The sequence below is a fragment of the Pseudopipra pipra genome, chromosome Z, assembly GCF_036250125.1.
Source record: "Pseudopipra pipra isolate bDixPip1 chromosome Z, bDixPip1.hap1, whole genome shotgun sequence".
Taxonomy (NCBI): Eukaryota; Metazoa; Chordata; class Aves; order Passeriformes; family Pipridae; genus Pseudopipra; species Pseudopipra pipra.
In genome coordinates this window covers 32,550,846-32,569,524 of record NC_087581.1, presented here as the reverse complement: position 1 = coordinate 32,569,524, position 18,679 = coordinate 32,550,846, and the positions used below count along the sequence as shown (strand labels likewise).

The 18,679-nt window shown below is 36.8% G+C and overlaps 1 protein-coding gene across 13 annotated transcripts in view; it reads right to left on the bottom strand.

The window, feature by feature from the left end:
• Positions 1 to 18,679, bottom strand: part of CNTLN (centlein) — a 197,996-nt gene that overhangs the window by 142,045 nt on the left and 37,272 nt on the right. For 8 of the 13 annotated variants that reach the window (XR_010426643.1, XM_064641688.1, XM_064641692.1 and 5 more), the window contains exons 4-7: positions 13,845 to 13,889; positions 9,578 to 9,712; positions 8,811 to 8,990; positions 582 to 715 (exon numbers count right to left, since the gene is read on the bottom strand). Coding sequence is in view for 12 of the 13 variants with exons in the window: in XM_064641688.1 (XP_064497758.1) it covers positions 582 to 715; positions 8,811 to 8,990; positions 9,578 to 9,712; positions 13,845 to 13,889 (494 nt within the window). In the remaining variant the exon portion in view is untranslated. The remainder of the gene's footprint in view (positions 1 to 581; positions 716 to 8,810; positions 8,991 to 9,577; positions 9,713 to 13,844; positions 13,890 to 18,679) is intronic. The other 5 variants (XM_064641696.1, XM_064641694.1, XM_064641690.1 and 2 more) reach the window with 1 other exon arrangement.

Below are 18,679 nucleotides of genomic sequence, written 5' to 3'. Positions count from 1 at the left end.
CTTCAGTAGTCTAGTCAATTCATATAATTCATTCTGTCCTTCATTTCTTTGCCAAGACTCAAATAATGCAGCACTAATCTTACAGGTTCAGTGTAAAGAAATAGTGTATGAGACTTAAAATAAAGCTTAAGTCACTGCGCTTTAAACATTTAGCACAGGCCTATGTAGATTTTTGCTGACTTGTCAGATTTGACTCTCATAAGAAAGCCAAACTTGGGTTTAAAGCTTTTCAGAGTTCACGGCATTTAGCCTCTCTAATTAATATTTATGTCACCAATCATACTGTTAGTTTGTTACTTTCAGTACAGATTGGTAGTTCTCTGACCCAACGCCAATTACAGAAGTGTACAAGTCTATACCTACTCAAAAACTGGTAAAATAGACCAAGTGTCAAAATATATCAGAGTTAGTCTACATAAACTGGTAGTCTTTCAAAAGCCTTACATCCTGTGGAACAGAATGATATTAAAATACACTGTTGCACAAAAATACTTCTAATGCAAAATACTGCTTTGTAAGTGGAACAGTAGCCTTTTCGAGAAGATTCAGACTTGAAGGTAATGAAATTATGAAATACTTACTTAGCTTTGATCACATCACAATTCTTCTGGAAGAGTTCTTCCTGTTTCACAGCTACCTGAGATGACAAGTTACCGCATATACTGTGTAACTCTTTTATTTGTTCTCTTGCCTCTGCTAAATCAGTTTCCAAATTCTGCAAAGAAAGCATTTTAAATGCATTGAAGATAACGTATAAGAAACAGTTAAAATCTACTATGCGTGTCATCTATGGATATAGATATATGGCGTGCACGTACCTGAATACATTTACTGTGGTCTAAGCAAATACATAAATATGTGTATACGTGCATGTATGAAAAATATGAAATACCAGAAAAAAAGGTGTATTTCAAATTTTAGTTGGCCATCTGTTCTTTAAGAAGTTTTCCTTAACTCTATTGCTGGATGTGGAAGGAGAATCCTGAATCAAATCTTTGCAAAATAATAGTACCCAATTTAACTACCGAATTGATAAAACTTTGTTTTTTAAGTAGAAATTCCTTAAAAAAAAAAAAAAAAGGCAGCTTTACTGTTTTAAGCTCTCCAAAAAATTCACAATGACGTGTAGATCAACTAAGAAACACAGATATAGATTCATTTTTGAGACTGTTTAAATCTTGCTCTGGTTTTGCACTGCTAATTCAGTGCAAGGAATAGTTTCTTCAGGAAAAGAAATACCATACAAGAAAACTTCTGGAAGTGCTCTGAAAACAATGCAAGTAAGCAAGAGTTTGCCTTTTATCATAAGCCTTACTGTATAAGTTAGTTAGCAAACTGTGAAAGTGTATATGAGAAATATAGCAGCAAGGCAACTTACTCAAGCAAGACCTCAATCTCTACATAAACCTTGCTAGAGTTCCCTCAGAAGAGTATATCAATCCTTAAGAAGCTTCGTATGACTATTCTCCACAGAGTGTTTTGAGGCAAGAATGGAAATATAAATATTACAGCAATATCTAGAACAGAGTTTGAGAAGGTGGCAACAGCCTTAGACCTGCTTTGGTATTATACCACTCACAGATGAAATCACTTGTTCTCAGTAAGGCAAGTATTCCAGGATTCATCAATAATTTAAAATAAAAACCCCATAGTAGAATAGCATCCTTAATCTACTGCCAAGAGTATATTAGCTTTCCATTTACATATAGACTTAGTTAAAGAGATAAAAAATGCACATTTTTCCCTTTCAGCAATGATGCTTCACATATTGAAGTTATCAAAATGTTTTTTTAACTGAAATGTAAATAATTAATTGTTTCTCTTTAAACATAAAAAATGGCTTATACATATTTAGAAGTATCAGAATGTACTACAATAGAATTCTTTGAACTTGGACAAGAATTACGTCCTGCTAGCAACAGTAACATGGATGTGAGGAAACAGCAAAATTCACAAGTGAATGACATAGGAAAACTGTTTGCTTCTTGATAAGTCTCAAGCTATATATCTGATGTATCCAACTAATGAGCCATCATTCAATCTCAAAGGCTAGTAGAAAGACTTAATTTTTCCTTGAATAATGGAAGATTTCAGAATTATAGGAGATAGTTCACTATCAACACATGAAATTTTTTACGTGTACCCATCATCCACTGCAGAGTACAACAAAAAGAATAAGTAAGAAACGATCTGGCCATAAATACAACTTAAGAAGTCATCTAATGGCAGAATGCAAAAATAAAAAAAAAGTATCTTTCAGTACTTCACCTCATTTGTGACATATATAACTTCAGATTTTGCTTTCAACTAAGTAACAAATCAATTCAACCTTTTGAATGTATTTTGAAACCTTGAGTTTTCTGGAAGCATTACTGAAAAACCAAAACATGAAAACAGGGATAGGGAACAACCGGTTATACAAATAGCTTAGGTACTGAAATATCATATATTGACATAAAAAAGCTGTGCTGAATACTGAAATCAGAAATCTAAGACTGAATCATAGAACTGTTTGGGTTGGAAGGGTTAAAAGTTCACCTAATCCCAATCACCCCTGACACGGCCAAGGGACACCTTTCACTAGACCAGGTTGCTCAAAGCCCTGTCCAGCCTGGCTCTGAACACTGCCACACATGGGGCAGCCACAACCTCCCTGGGCAACTTCCTGTTCCAGTGTCTCACCACCCTCAAAGTAAAGAATTTCTTCCTAATACCTAACCTAACTTTCCCCTCTTTCAGTTTGTACCCATTACCCCTTGTCCTATCACTACAGTTCCTGATGAAGAGTCCCTCTCCGGCTTCCCTGTAGGCCCCTTTCAGATACTGGAAGGTTGCTGTGAGGTCTCCATCCAATCTTCTCCAGGCTGAACAGCCCAACTTTCCCACCCTGTCTACATAGAGGAGGTGCTCCAGTCCCCTTATTGACGTTGTAGCCCTTCTCTGGACTTGCTCCAACAGTTCCATGTTCTTCTTACGCTGGGGACCCCAGAGCTGGATGCAGCACTGCAGGTGGGGTCTTAATATAGCAGAGTAGAGGGGCAGAATCACCTCCCTCAATCTGCTGGCCTCGTTGCTTTTGATGCAGCCTAGGATATGATTGACTTTCTGGGCTGTGAGCACACATTGCCAGGGCAGGTTGAGTTTTTCGTCAACGTCATATTTTCAATCATGATATAACCTATAATGTTTTACACTCAATTTTTGAGTATCTTCATTTTTAACATCACATGGAATTGATTACATTGCCTTTTTGTTGATACAGTAGCCAAAAAGGTTCATTAGCTAAACATGCAGACTGAAAATTTACCTAACACAAATTCTCATAATCTGGGTTTTCAAATTAAAGTCCATTTCAATAGCACATACAGACTGTTTAGAATTCCATCTTTTAAAGCGTATTTAAAAAGTGCTATTTAAAACATAATAGGTCAAAACATCAAATAATTCAGTTATATGAGAAAGAAAAAGCCTATTTATAGAAGACACAGTACGAGACACAGTACAAGAAAAGGTGAATTCAAAAGAACTTCAAACATGAAAAGCATAACAAAAACAAGGCATGAGGCAGCACAGTTATGCACATTACAGACTCACTAAGAATTAACACTAAGGTATTTTACCTGTAGCTTCAAAACCTTCGAAAATCACTTTCAAAGACAGTAGCTTTGTTTTCATGGTTTTTTTTTTCCCATAATATATTATGACAGAAGAGAGTAATTCTTCAAGCTCCCATTTCAATAAAACTCTCCTAGAATAAAAATCCCAGGCTCCTCTTGACAGAGATGGCTGTTTCTTTCAAAGTTCTCACCTTCAGACTTTAGAAACTTTAAAAAGAACTGTGCTAACTGGAAATTAAAAACAATCAAATACCAACCAGTAAGCAATTCCACTATCTTTTAGTCCCCTCCACTTAAAATCTGACAGTCTGACTTCTTTTATTTACATACAAAGCTTTTTTGTGAATTGAGTTTGGTAAAAAATACATTTTTCTTAATATTAAACAACAGCTTAGGTAACCTTCACCCAAAGAACAAAATAACTCAAAAGCCTAACTGATTCTTAGGTAGGGAGACACATACATGCATAAGCTGGCTGATTGACAGCTTCTCCAGTTCTGCACTTTTGGGAGATATAGAAGGCTGATATAAGCCCTGAGAAGCATAAAAGCAGCTCAAAAAGTTCTCAAGAGCTACTTTAAGGCAGAAAGAAAAGCCCTACATCAACCTTCTGTACACTGAATCTTATTTGTATGAAGGTACATATAGAAAAGACAAACAATAAAACACTACTGTCATCATTTTAACCACCTTATCAGGTGTCTTCCTGTTAACCTCACTCTGATTTTGGCTAATATGACAAACGTTTAAAGAAACGCTCCTTAAAAGGACAAACTAGCCATAGCTTTTTCTTTCTCTCAATTTTTAAGAAGTTGAATTTTATACCTGAATTTAGATTATAATGGGTCTGAAAAACAACCAGTCCTTGAAAGTGAGAAGTGGTATTTCTCTGCACAGAAAATGGTTTAAGGACTGAAGAAAAATGGGCTAGTAACACTTAGTTCACTCTCTGAACAGGGGGCCACTTTTCCAAAGGGGCAGTCTGTTATTTAGATCTAGCCTTTCTGTCATCTAATACACATTTTAAAGACAATATTGGGGTAGCTAATATTGATAAGGATTCATTTTATTCTTTCAGACAGAGGAGACTAACATGGACAGTGCCTGTATAAAACATCATCTATAACACTGTTAAATAGAGTGTTTACTGCTAAAAAATACGTAAAAAAAGATGTTGATTCAAATCCTGAACTCAAGGCTGAGAGGCAGAACTGACTTTTAGAGGAGCTTTCACTTCTTAATTCAAATGATTTTTATCTATAACCATTTTTTACAATCACTTGACAACACCAATAGGGACATGTTATGTCGAGGTGTATATATAAGAACATCAACTGGAACTTAATATTGTGTAGTGTGATAATGTCATATTTGACCTCTGTAGATATGAAAATTATTATATTTTTTGTTTATAAGCATCCTGTTAAGAGCCAATCTAGCACCCAATATGCAATAGAAATAAGCAATGTCAAGAACAGAGGGAGAAACTAATTCAAACTGAAACTTAAATTTTCAAGAAAATATTTACAGGAAAAGTATATGTAAAACCAGTGATGAATTATAAAAATAACTTTGTGTGTTCTTACAAATTATTATAGTACAAAATATTGATTAAAATGATGAGACAACATATCGCTGCTTCCTAGAGGTCAAATATAACATTTCCCTCATGTAGACAGTAATTTCAGTCTGCTTCTCAATACTTGCAGTAGTCTTGTTAGATGACTTCATCTAACTGTCCGCTAGCAAAGGTGTATAATCACTTGCCTAACATCCCTATAAGGAAAAAAAAAAGGGAGGGGATAGAAGCATAAGCTTGGGGCATCACACCTACGGACACATGCAGGTTGGCAGAGACTGCATGAAGTCTCAAGTCACAGTCCCTACCTAAAGCAGGTTCACCTGGCAGGGGGCAACCAGGCTGCTCAGTGCTTTATAAAGTCAAGGGTTGAAATCTAAGGATGGAGATGGTCCAACCTCCACGGGACCCCGCCCAACTCCTGCGCTGTCCTCCTGGGAAAAAGGTTTACTCTAGCCTCAAGTTTTCCTCTTTCAGCTTGTGTTGCCTTTCACCACTCCAACATGCAAAGATGTAAAGAATGAATGCATCTCCTCCAACCCCTCCTGTTAGTGCTGGAGATGCTGCTGGGTGGCCCCAGCCGCAGAGCCATTCCTTCTCCTGGCTGAGTCAGCCTATCCCACCACCTCTCCTTGCAAGGTAAAGTCTCCAGATCCACTGTCCCACCTTCAGCCAGTTTACTGATGTCTTTCAGTATTGCAAATGTACCAAAAACAGTACCCAAAAAGAGGTGTGGTATCTAGACTACTGAGCAGAGTTCTTGGGGCCATGCCCCGCTCATACCTCTCATTGCTGGCCCCGATGCAGCGTGCTACCTGCCACTGCCCAGAGGTGTTCCCTGTTTGCCTGCAGGGCTCTGCCTTCACAGGGGAAGACTCATCATTTGTCCTGCCTAAGGTTCCCACTGTCCCAGTTCTGTCAAGGCCTCCCCCAGATGGCAACAGTGCCTTCAAGCACATCCACTTCTCCCCAGTTTGGCGTCATCTGCAAATTTGATGATCACACCCAATGTTCCCTCTTCCAGGTCACTGATAAAGATTTTAAGCAAGAAAGGTCCAGGATGGATCTTAGAGTACACCACTTACCACCAGACTACAGACTATTACAACCCATTAACTACAGCTCTCTCAATCCAAACATCCAAATAGTTTCTTTAAACATGTTGCTGTCCACCTATCTAGCTATAACACCCTAACTTCGATAAAAGCATACAGCAAGACAGTGTCAAATATTAGCTAAAGTTAAGGTCAATCACAGCCAAGCTCTCCTCTTGTCCACAGACACAATCATTTTATCATATAAGACAATCAGGTTGCTCAGGAACAATTCACCCTTGGTAAATCCATTATTGTTTCTGGTCATGTTCTCCATTAGTGCCCAGAAACTACTTCCAAGATGACCTTCTTTGTGATTTTCCCAGGGACTGAAGCGAGACTAACCAACCTTTCTTCTTGGATTATCCTTTTTATCATGGAGTTCCCCCAATAAAAGTTTTCTGCTAGTTTAGAAGGACAATAGGCAGCTGCCTGAGAGTGCCATCAGCCAAATCTCCCAGGACTCTTGGATGCAGTTCCTTTCAGGTGGTCCAACAGATATGTACTAGTCAAGTTCTCTCAGGTATCTCCCAACACATCCACTCTCAGTACTTCTCACTGAAGCCTGTCTCTAGGCACAAACTTTTGGGACATCTTGGAGAAGACTGAGGCAAAGATGATATTTAGTACCTGTGCCGTATCTATTACCTTCTGTCACTAATTCATCATTCTGTTTCAGCAACAGGTCCCCATTTTACTTGTTCTGCTTTTTACTGATAAAGTAGTGCAAGAAACTCATGTTATAACAGTCATTACTTGCAAGTCAACTGCAGATTGGTTACCACCACCCTCAGGTGCTCAGACAATGCTTCTGAACTCCTCCTCTACAGTTTTCACTGTTTCTACTTCCTGAACACTGTTTTCCACACCCACCCTGGTATGCGGTGATTAATTCTGTTTAACCACACCGGTCTCCTGATATATACACTTGTTTTCCTGAGCATCAGAGTGGATCATATGTGGGATTGAAGAAAGATGTCTTTGAAGACTTGACACTTTTTCCTTAGTTCTTTATCCTTCAGTGCTGCTTCTCATGGGATTTCACTTACTCGTTCTCTGAACAAGCTGAAGACTCTGCTTCTGACCTCCAGGTTTGCACTATGCTATTCTCCTTCCTTCATTGTCTCAGGGTCTTGGTCTTGACAACTTCATGGTAACTGTAGCCCGGCCTGTCATTATTATTTTCTTAATCAGTTCTTCCTTGTTTGTAAACAGCGAATCCAGCTGTGTGACATCCCTGGTTGGCTCAGGCAACACCCATACCCAGAAGTAACCTCTGTCATAGTCTAAACAACACCTTGACCTGCTTGTAATGCCACTCTGAAACACCAACACTCCTAATTCCCATCCCTGCAATCACCTGGCTCTTACACACCTTTCTCTCATAAGTGTGCCTCATCAGCCAGGAGGAGAGAGACATAAAAATTATTCTGTGTTCACTGAAGGTATGCGTAACAGATTTCCAATAATTTATCCAATATTACAAGCACCACATTTGACAACTTGAAAATTATTACATCGGTTTAGCACACACTAGATTTTTCTGTCCCAAGTATCAACAAACCATTTCTTGCCCTGGGAATCCCATAATCCTTTCATGATAACCCTCCAAAAGAGCCAATTTGCAGGAACTTTACTTCACATCTTAACAGATCTGAATGAAACTCTTTACAAATGGTTTCCATCAGCACAACAATTGGAAGCATCACCAAAACAACTGAATTGCTAGTGCAAGAAAAAAGGATGTTTCTGGGTGAGGTATTAATTAGATAGTTACTACAATGAATGTATTTCAATAATGTAAAAGAACACAACATTGTAAGTGTACAATTAGTCATGTAAAAAACAAGAATCCAATACCTAGATATGTATATAAGTAGCTGTAAAACACTAAGATACTATGTTTGTGGTTTATTTCTTATAAGGAATTTTAAAAAATGCTAGCCAATTTTCACCAGCAAACAAGAAAAAGTGTCATTTAAATAAAAGAGAAAATATTCCGTACCATGTATTCAATTATATTCTTTTTTGTTTTCTTATTAACAGTGAAAACACCTTTTTAATATAGGTGATAATAAGTTCTCTCAGAGAATGGAGACCTTCGGAGGCTAGGACGCAATTTATTTGAAATTACACTTAAAATTTAAAGTGTTGTTGCAAAACAACAATTATGAAGAATACTGCAACAAAATTATAGGTAAGTAAATTAAACATCAAGAAAAAATTTGTGATAACAGTTTTTAGCTGTTATTATTTCACATATATTTCTATTATCTTAAAGTACAGTATCTTTTATTTTTTAATGCTTACATTTTAAGATTACTATTTGAAGTCAGATTCCTGCTTTGCAACATCAATTTTTAAAAAGCTGTGGGTCTTAAGTGAAGGAATGTAAATGAATGCAAGTCCCCACTGATAAATTTGAATATATAACTTGCTATTTAAAGAAAATAACTTGTAGTGAAATGTCTGGAGAAGTTAATTCTGAAATAACATCTAGGAGTCCATTCCAATTCGTACCTTTATTATGGCATCACTGCCAGATTTTTCCATTTTCCATTGTGCCTCCCGCTTCCTCAGTTTCTCCAGGTCACTTAGTAGGTCAGCACAGCATGTATTTAATCCCTTATTTTCCTCCTCCAGGTTTTTTATAACCAGTCTGTTTTGCTCTTCCTTCTTCTGTGCACACTCCTCAGTGTCCTGTAGAACAGTACCACAAGGGCCGATAAACAAAAAAGTGAGAACTAATCAGCAAATATAAACTGTGCAGTTTTACCCTCACAGCAGCTTCTTCTATATTTGATGGCCAAGGTCACCTGTGTACTTTTATTGGCCTCCTTCATGCAGGTGGAAGGGTCATATTTTTTAGCTGGATGACAGCTTTGATGAGTACACATTTGCAAAGAGCCCATTAATTGATCAAGCTGCCTTTGATGCTGTCCCCAGCTATTTTTGAGACCCACACAGACATATCCTCCCAGACCTCGGCTTTATCAATTAATAATGCCAGTCCCATCAGAATCTAATTACAAGAAGCCACATCTTCACACTCCCACTTTCTTTGCTCCATTTCCATCATTAACTATTTATCTGAAAGTTATAAAGCTTGGATTCTTGGCTTTAAAGCATCTTCCTCAGAGTTGGTATGTGAGAAAATGGTAAGGTATAGCAAGGCCTAAGGCAATTTTTTCTCCAAGCTTGTCACTTTCTGTGCCACAAAGGCTGACATTGCTTAAAGAACTGCTTCAAAGCTACAGTCTTAAGAAACGATGTACAAGTCAATATACCTTAAGTTCTTGGCTTTTATCTTTAAATTTCTGGTTCAAGGTACTGAATTCATTCTTCAGACAGGCATTTTCCTCCTCCACAGCATTTTTTCTCTGCATTAAGTTGTTTATCTCCTCGTGCTGTTCTGTGAGTCTCTATTTAAATTAAAAAAAAAAAGAAAAAAAAAGGTGTTCATAGACAAAAAGCAATTGCGAAAGGGCATGCATGTCCTATGTTTTAGACCTATGAAATGTAACTATCTGACACATATAATTTTTACAGCATTGTTTTAATTTCATTAGTACTTTAATCATACACAAAACTGAATGACTGTAAGACACATTAAGGTAAATGAGGAACCGAATATCTTGCTGCTGCTGAACTAAGAAGTCAGTAAATGCAGAACTGAATGGAAATTACTCAGTGAAGCTCACTGGCAGAAGTTTTATCTGTGCTTATGTACTTAGAACACAATAGAATATTGTTTAACTTGAACTTCTAGCACACCAAAAATCAAGTCAGAGAGCTGACTTCAAAATTCTCCAGAATTTTGATAGTAATTAAAAATTACTTTTAAGTGAAGCTTCCAAAAAGATTATGAAACAAAACAGTCGTAAAGAGAGAATTAAGTCTAGCTGAATTTGCAGCTCAATGAAAATAATACAACATTGCTCAATGCATACAACAGTTCAGGGTACTCACATATAATAAAATCTCACTGCCATAAAAAAAGAACTTCAAGTTCCTGTGATAAATACTTGCATTCTATTCTTATGACATTTGTACTAAAACACCCTCACTCTTAAAGGCATATTAGAACACTGCATTTTTCTCCAGGAGTCTGTTTTAATTCCACATACTGTTTTGTCCTGCCTCTTCCTAAAGAAATCAAAAGGGCATTAATCTAACATTTTCCTAGCAGTGACACTGTAACTGTAGTACAAAATTGATGCAAATTTCATGTCAGGACAAAAACGTAACTGCTCTGCCTTTAATACATAGGCTAAAATGAATGTGTTCAGAAACATAAGAAATTATCAACAAGATGATACACCTCTAGATTAATCTACAGTATTGCTGATAACATATGTAAGGGGTTTTGGCGTTCAAAGGTTACATCTGGTTCACAGGTATGTAAGACATGAAGAGAAATGAAAATTTGCCAGGTAAAAACACACAAAACAATACATTTGAAGTCATACTTTCACCATTCCAAATGCAAAACATTTGCACTTTGGATATATTATTACAGTTGCAGGAATGAATTGATGCTGAGAGATGATTTAGTTGAATTTTTAGAAAGGTATGAATCCACATTACTATGGAAAGCATCAGTTATTTTGTGTGTTGCCTTCCCACTCCCCAGGTCCTCACATAATTTCAGTAAGCAGCTCCTTTGAGTTTTCCTGCCAGCTCATTACTACTTGTTTAACATTTATCAAGACAAAGTCTGTATCTGAAGAACACCCTCAAAAATTCCACCTATCTGAAAGAGACTGTTGGCTCTGATCTAAAAATTCACAAATACACACACTCAAAAAAGCTCCAGCTCTTCAAGGATCTAATTTCTGAGTACAGAGCTACATCATGTTACTATTTAGTTTCATTATATACTCTGTGGAAACTGGTAAGCATACGTATATTTGTGACACAAAATCAATGATATTTAGGTTCTGTCTAGAATGGGATATTTTCCAGCAATGTAGAGGATGAATGGAGACATGAAGGTACAAAAGTGCTGCTAGCTATTTCAAATGTTTGTTCTGTATTGCTGAGATTAAATTTTCAACTGAAATAAGGTACTTACACTGCATACTTTTCAGGATAATCAGACAGATTATCCTGAGTCACACTTGCACACTAATTACTTATCTCCACAATTGACCCCCTTAACACTTTAATCAAGAGGCAAATACACCACATCAATTACTAAGCAGCAAACTCACCTGAGTAGTCTACAAAGTCATCTACTGCAGCAGTAGTGAAACATTATCTAGGTAAGTTACACTTGCACAGAAAAAAATCCTGTTATGTTTCAAAGCATTTTTCTTGGGTTACCACTTCGCATGCTCTTATCTTTTCCTCTAAATGAACTGAACTTTTACTCTCATATCTGCTCATTTCACATTCTTATAAAGAAGGGAAAAAACCCAGAAGTATTACTTGGGAGCCATGACTGGGCAGACATAAGGGTCATTAAAAAGAATTTCCTAGATACAGACAAGTAAATTATCGTCTGCCCTTGCCTGTGCAGCTGTTTTTGTACTTTGCTTCCTCAACCTACAAATTACCTTGCCTAATAGGAGAAAGAGAGTAAAGACTGATTTCTTAAGAAGAGAACACAAGCAGTGTTCCTAAAAGACTACCCTGTTCTGACAGGCAAGTGAAACAGCAGGGAAGAAAAACATACCTGATCAACATACAGGGCAACCTCCTCCTACACGAGGCTATTTTAACAGATTTCACCAGGTGAAACACTCATCAGGAATTTGTCTATTCTCACAGTATCTACTGGTATTTGTCTAGATACCATAAAGACAGGCTGATGCTACATAAGAACAAACTCAGGTTACATTTTATTGAATCAGTTGTACTTGTTTGAATACAACAGAACAAAAGCAATGTTTGACACCTTCATTCTCAAGAACCACAGCACTGTTGGATCAAGGGCTGGACTTGATGATCTTGGAGGTCTTTTCCAACCCAGCTGATTCTATCATTCTATGATAACTAGAACAGCTAAAGTACACTTCCAAAGGTTTTTCCATAGACAAACTTCCAAGAAAGAAAACTGTATTCTAGACATAAATTTTCTCTAATGAAAACCAAAAGAATCTGATTTTACTCTTTTGTTTAGCTGGGAAGAATCAAAGAGTATTCCCTCTATACTGCTGGAGCTCTGAGTGCTCCAGGCAACAGTACATACAAAGAAAGAAATACTGTGACCTGGTGTAGCAGACCTTTTGATGTTTAAGAGGACTGTCATTCCAGAATTCTTTTCATCACTTAACTACAGCACAATACAATTTTTTTTCTTCCATAATAATGTTATATTGTTTACTAGAAAATACTACTTTTTAAAATACCTTCATATCAACCTGAAGAGGAAGCAAAATAATACACTAAGTCAAACTGAGGAAATCTGCTATGAAAATGACAGGTCAGAACGGAAAGAAGAAATTAACCCTTTTTTGTCTTAGTTCAGAACATCTCAGTCTTTTCATGGTAATAGGATGTTAAAATTACCTGTCCATATTTTATATGAACAGATATAGAACAGAAGCTTTTAAATTAAAACCTCATTTCCATCCATTGTGAATTTAGACAGTATGGAGAAAGTGAAAGTGGCAACAAAAACAACTCCTTAACACTACGAGTCTGATTCCAAAACCAATGTGAGTTAGCATAAAATTACGAGAACTTTTGTACTATTTGATGTTACAGACATAATCACTGAAATTCCAGTCTTCAGCGAAAGATTTTTTTCATCTGCTAAATTAAAAGCATGTGGAAAGAACTATGAAACCACAGCTGTATTTGCTATTACTGCATTAAGTATTCTCCAAACTTTTATATTTTGGGGGTCAAGGCAGGGAAAAACTAACTCCTATCTCTGCATTTTGAAATCTGATCAGACTGCACTACTAAATCAGTATTGCATACCTACCTCTATATGGGTTCATAAATTGCAGATAAGAGCAGGTTTTACTTCACAACAAGAAGTTAACTCAAACTAGAGTGAAAACATCTAGCAGAAATACAAGGATGACATATATCCTTCAATGCTAACAATTCTAAAAATATACAAATACAAAAACACACTGGCTGCTGAAGTGCTTCAAGAAAATACTCAAATCTAAGCACCACAATATTAAGTTGTCCGTTTATGACCGCAACAAAGGAGCATGCATTTGATTTCCACCACTGAAAGGATCAGGGTAAAAAGAAATACTATACTCTGTGCTTTCTTCATTGCACTCTTTATCAGAAGCTTTCACTGTGCCATAGTCCACTTCTAATATACCACATGAAAAAAAAAGTAAAAATGAATACAAACTGATGAAAAATTGAAGTATTTTCTCACAAGCAGTGACTTTAAAGAAATACTGCTATCTTAAGTGGAAACAAAATTAATTTAGTAATGAAATTATTTTATTAAAGCTTAAATGTGAGAATATTGTTTCTTTCAAATGTCTTTTCCTCAAAATTTTGACTTCAACCTTTTGTGACTTATTCCCTCCCTTTCATCGTCTCTTTTTCCTCACCAAGTAATTGAGGTTGACTTACCACACTCTTTAACTTCTCCTCTCCTTCCACCTTCTCCTTTTGTTTCTAGCAGGAATTGAAAAATAAGTAGACACCACTAAAAATGTGTGAGTAACATCTCACAGCTTCCCTTGATTTCAGTTTCTTAAATCTCCCTTTAAATTTTTTACGACTTTATTAGTTCTCATGGTTCTAAACTTGAACGTTCATATGCATGTTTAACAGATAACAGTCATATTCTCATATAGTTCTCCCAGATAAAGGGAAAAAAAAGAAAATATTAAAATGAACAAAAGAAATCCACTCTCTTTCATCTCATGACTATTCATTAGATTCTTTAATTATTTTCAGATGTAGGATGAACAGAAGTTCCATGTAAATAATTTATGAAAAGGTAACCATATGCTATAAAAGTCATCTGCTGCATTCTGCAGCCTGTAGTATCCTTTCAGAGTCAAAATGACACTAGCTAGTTATAATATAAATTAGAAGTTATTTTTAAATCCATACTGCTCCAAAAGTAAAATTTCAACAGTGCTACCTGATTTTACAGTAGGCAGATTCCAGAAGATACCTGTCTGTATTCACAGCTGACTATTCAACTTAGAACTTGACTCCTAACAAGGACAAAAACCCAATGAAAACAGCAAGTGACATAACTCATGCAACAGTATTTTGAATGCATATCTGACACAGCCTGGGGGAATAAGGATTCTTCCACTTTGGAGATAGAGGATGAAATGGACCTTTATTGAAGGGAGGAGCTGACTTATAAAGGGTAGGGAAGGAAGATACTGGAAACATGGGTGGAGTTTGGGAGGAGTTAGGGAGGAGAATGTTAATGCAGACCATATAGGGAGAAAAAAGGGAGGTATTAACCAAATAAGGGATTACTAAATAATGAGTTACTGCAATGCTACACCTGTGAGCCAATCAGGGAGAAGGGCATAAACCGGGGTACAGAACACTGAGGATTTTTTATAAAAAGCGGGGAATAGGGTACAATAAAGGGTAAAAATACAATGAACATTGAACATGAACACAATTGTAGAGTCTCAACAGTCCCCTCCATCATCTGAATGTAGAGAAGGTGTTGTCCTCAGGGGTCCCGCAGATCTCTTCACATCTCTCTATTTCTTTTTTCCACTGCTCATAATCAAACCTCTCCTGGTCTCCCACATATATCCCATTTTTAATTCCTATTTTTCACACCTAACATTCTGCTAGAACAATCTTAAATAAATTAAAAAACCAAGCACAAATAGAGAGTAATTGAAGTAGGGGAGCTCACTTGATTTTCATACTAGCAGAAGTTGGTTTGTTTTTCCTCATCCAATCCCATGCTTTCCAGGATTCCTTGAGATAAAACAATTTAAAAAATTGTTTCTGAGGAAAAGCAGTATGAAACTGCAAGCAAGCACCTGTAAATGAATTTCCAAAATGAATGAGAACTTTTGAATGCCTATTTCTATCAATACTAGACATGAAATAAAACATGGTAACTTAAAGATGTAGACAAGGAAAAACACTCTGAAAACACTGTCCATTCAAATGTGTTTTCCTACCATTTATGCACTGGAGGAAAAGGGCAGGTCTGTTTTGCAGGAAATAGAACAGAAAATGAAGATTCTTTAAAGCCCTTTTTTTAAGAGGATCAGGTAAAATGGTTCTACAGAGAAGCAGACCCACAATATGAGCAGCTGACTTCATCCTGCAGGTAGGTAATATGTATTTGCTCCTCTACTATTAGTCGGCCTTGCTCCTGAATTCTCACCTGACCCACAGATTAAGGAAGGGTCAAACAGCATAATCTACTATAAACACCATGTTCCCTATAGCCCTCTTTGGACTTATCTGATGTGATTAATTTGGTGTCTTCAGCAGAGTTTGCTATCTTAATCGAAACACCTGTCAGAATTTTTCAGCATTTAAACACGTGGTGGAAATAAACAGTAGCTTCATGGAGTGTATCACCCTTGCAAGTCTAGCACCTCACTTTCCCCTAGCAGCAATGGAACTGTCTCTCATCAACAACCTACTGACTAAGTCACAGTATGGACAAAACTTTTTTACGATGTGCACCATCTCCTTCCGCTCAAGCTGCTCCCTACAACTCCACTACAGCACATTCTTTCTTCCATCCACTAAAACAAAGCTTTACAGATCTTTTCTTACAATACCTTGCAACCCTTTGTATCCCTTTCTCCTGGTTTCTTCTGCTGCACAGGTACAGTGCAAGAAAACACTAACAGCAGCTGCATTTTTGCATTAATAAGGGAACCAAATGCTGTTTCTGGCATCTGTGCAATAGGTTTTCCATCTCTGAAACAAGGAATACAGAAGCTGTTTGCCCTTTAAAGGGGAAATACTTAGAGGCAGTTTTTCACAAAAATACACCTCTAGTTTGGAAATAAGACAGCATTTTTTCAAAATCGAAAAGCTGTACATCTATAATAAATGCACCATCAATATCAACCAGTACAGCATGTATTGCAGCAATGCATCTGCTACATTTAGAGATTAATTGTCCATTTTCCTCTAATGAGTGTATAACAGCTCTCAGGATAACTACTGCAAACACTGACAATATAATCTGACAGTTTTGCCACCACTAGTGATCCTCTGCATCAGGACAGATCAGATTTTCTATATGACCCATAACAGTGCTGTAAAGCAACACTGCCCAATAAATTGATTTTTTTCTCTATTCTTTCCTTTCTTCTTAGCAACCATGTCATGAAAATAAGCAGCAGCACAGCCTTCTAGGCCAGGCAACAGAAAATCCAGAGTATCTTTTTTACCCCCTATTCCCTATACTAATCTCACACCAAAATCAACAATCTGCTAAATAAGCTTTTCTCTTATCCTCATTGAAGAGGATGATCTTGATGGATGTAGGTTTGGATTTTTTTTCCCTGTGGTCTCCTTTCCAGCAAGGCTTATACAACGTTCTCAGAGTGAATTAGCCTCTGCCTCTGGAAGTGTGCATGACAATCTGAGATCTGCAGGAATCAATACGTACTAGCATCTATGCCTGACACAGCAGTATTTCATTACCCTCATATACATCAATGCTGCCAGATCAGGTGTAGCAAAGAAAGAACAGCCGTTGCTCTGATCAAGTGTTCCGACAAGCCCCTTCCTAAGTGATGTCAGCAGATTCGCAAGGCCAGAACCTAATCTCACAGGGCGCTGCTATTTGATCCTTAAAGCACAACCATCTTCTTGAACTTGAGGAAATCTGCCTGTATTCCAATATAAAGCCATGATATATGAAAACCTTCCTCTTCAAATATCCTTAAAGGGGGAATAAAATCCAGCTTCAACCCCTTAAAACCATACTGACTTCAGAACTTAAAAAAAAAAAAGTGTCACTACAGCAATGAAATAGTATACTGATCACAGTTAAGCAGTTAATCTCTTCTACAGTAAAATTAGATTCCAATGGCTTTAGAAACCATTTCTACCTCACAAAAAAAGGCTATGCTATTGGCTATACAATATACTCATTAGCTATACAATAACTATGCTTAACTGGACTGAAAATGAAATTTCCAAACTAGACACTAGCTCCCAAGATGATGAATGAGATCATAAAGATGACCTACCTCTTCCTTCTAGGCTTAAATATTCTGCTCAATACTTAAGAAATCATGCATTTCAAACTAGTGTAATGGGCAGAGGACAAGAGACATCACATTTCTTTACTTACTGTACTTTTTCCTGTCTAATCCAAAGGCACCTATCATATCATGGTTTTGTAGAATCACCACTAAGAAGGCTGAGTTATAAAGATCCATAAGCTTTAGTCAACTTCAGGAGTGGCTGCACAGGCAAATTACTGAAAAGGTAACGCACGGATTTACAGCACACCTGTAGGAATACCCAATATAGCTGTTTTTTTGCAGAGTTAAGTAGGAAAACTACTCGCCTCAAAATGGAGTTACCTACCTCACAGGAACAGATTTTCAACAAGTAGAAAAAGCATTCCTGCTACGAATTCAAACAAAAATACTAATGAGCTGTAAAGGTACACTGTAATTTACAGCTTATTAATTTATTCAAACAAACAAGCCCACAGATATTAGCAACAGTCATCACACTACCTACCTCAGGTAGCGTTCTATCAATAAACCAAAATCAGCAGCTTTCAACTATGTGAATAATATACTTTCCTTCCCATCTTTCTCACTGAGATCAAGTCCTTAACAAGATTTCCCTTCCTTAATTTTATGAGAAAACTAACTAGTTTTCTAGTAGATGGCAAGCAGAAAGGTACAAAGATATATGATAATTCACTGATGCAGTTCAAAGGTGCTACACAAAACACAGGTTTCACCACTGAAGGCTGATCCCTTTTCCAGGGTACATATTGAGTAAAATGAACTTTTTAAGGAAAAAAAATGTGTTAGTGTCCTCAGACATATTTTGTCTGAAGTATTCATAAATCTCCTTCACTGAACAAACTTTTTTGCAAAGAGTTTATAAACTTTGCATAATCTCATCACTGCTGACACATTCATCCAAACTCCTTATTACTGAAATTATCCTCCTGTCCCTCATTATACAAGAATAATCAGGCTTATATGCTACTGGAAATAAAGTGTTTAAATGGCAGTAATGTCTGTATACCTTTGTCTTAATTTAACAAAAGCATTTTACTACAAAGAAAAATACAATCATGTGAAGGTACAAAAGTTAAGAAAAATTTATTAGTGTTAATTAATGCCTGAAGGTAGAATTATGCTTCTTTCAATTGGACCCATTAAAGGGGCTTTAATATAGATTTGCACAGCAAGCTGAAGATTTTCAACTGCAGATAATGAGGCAAGCTAGTACTATTTTAACCCCTCTAG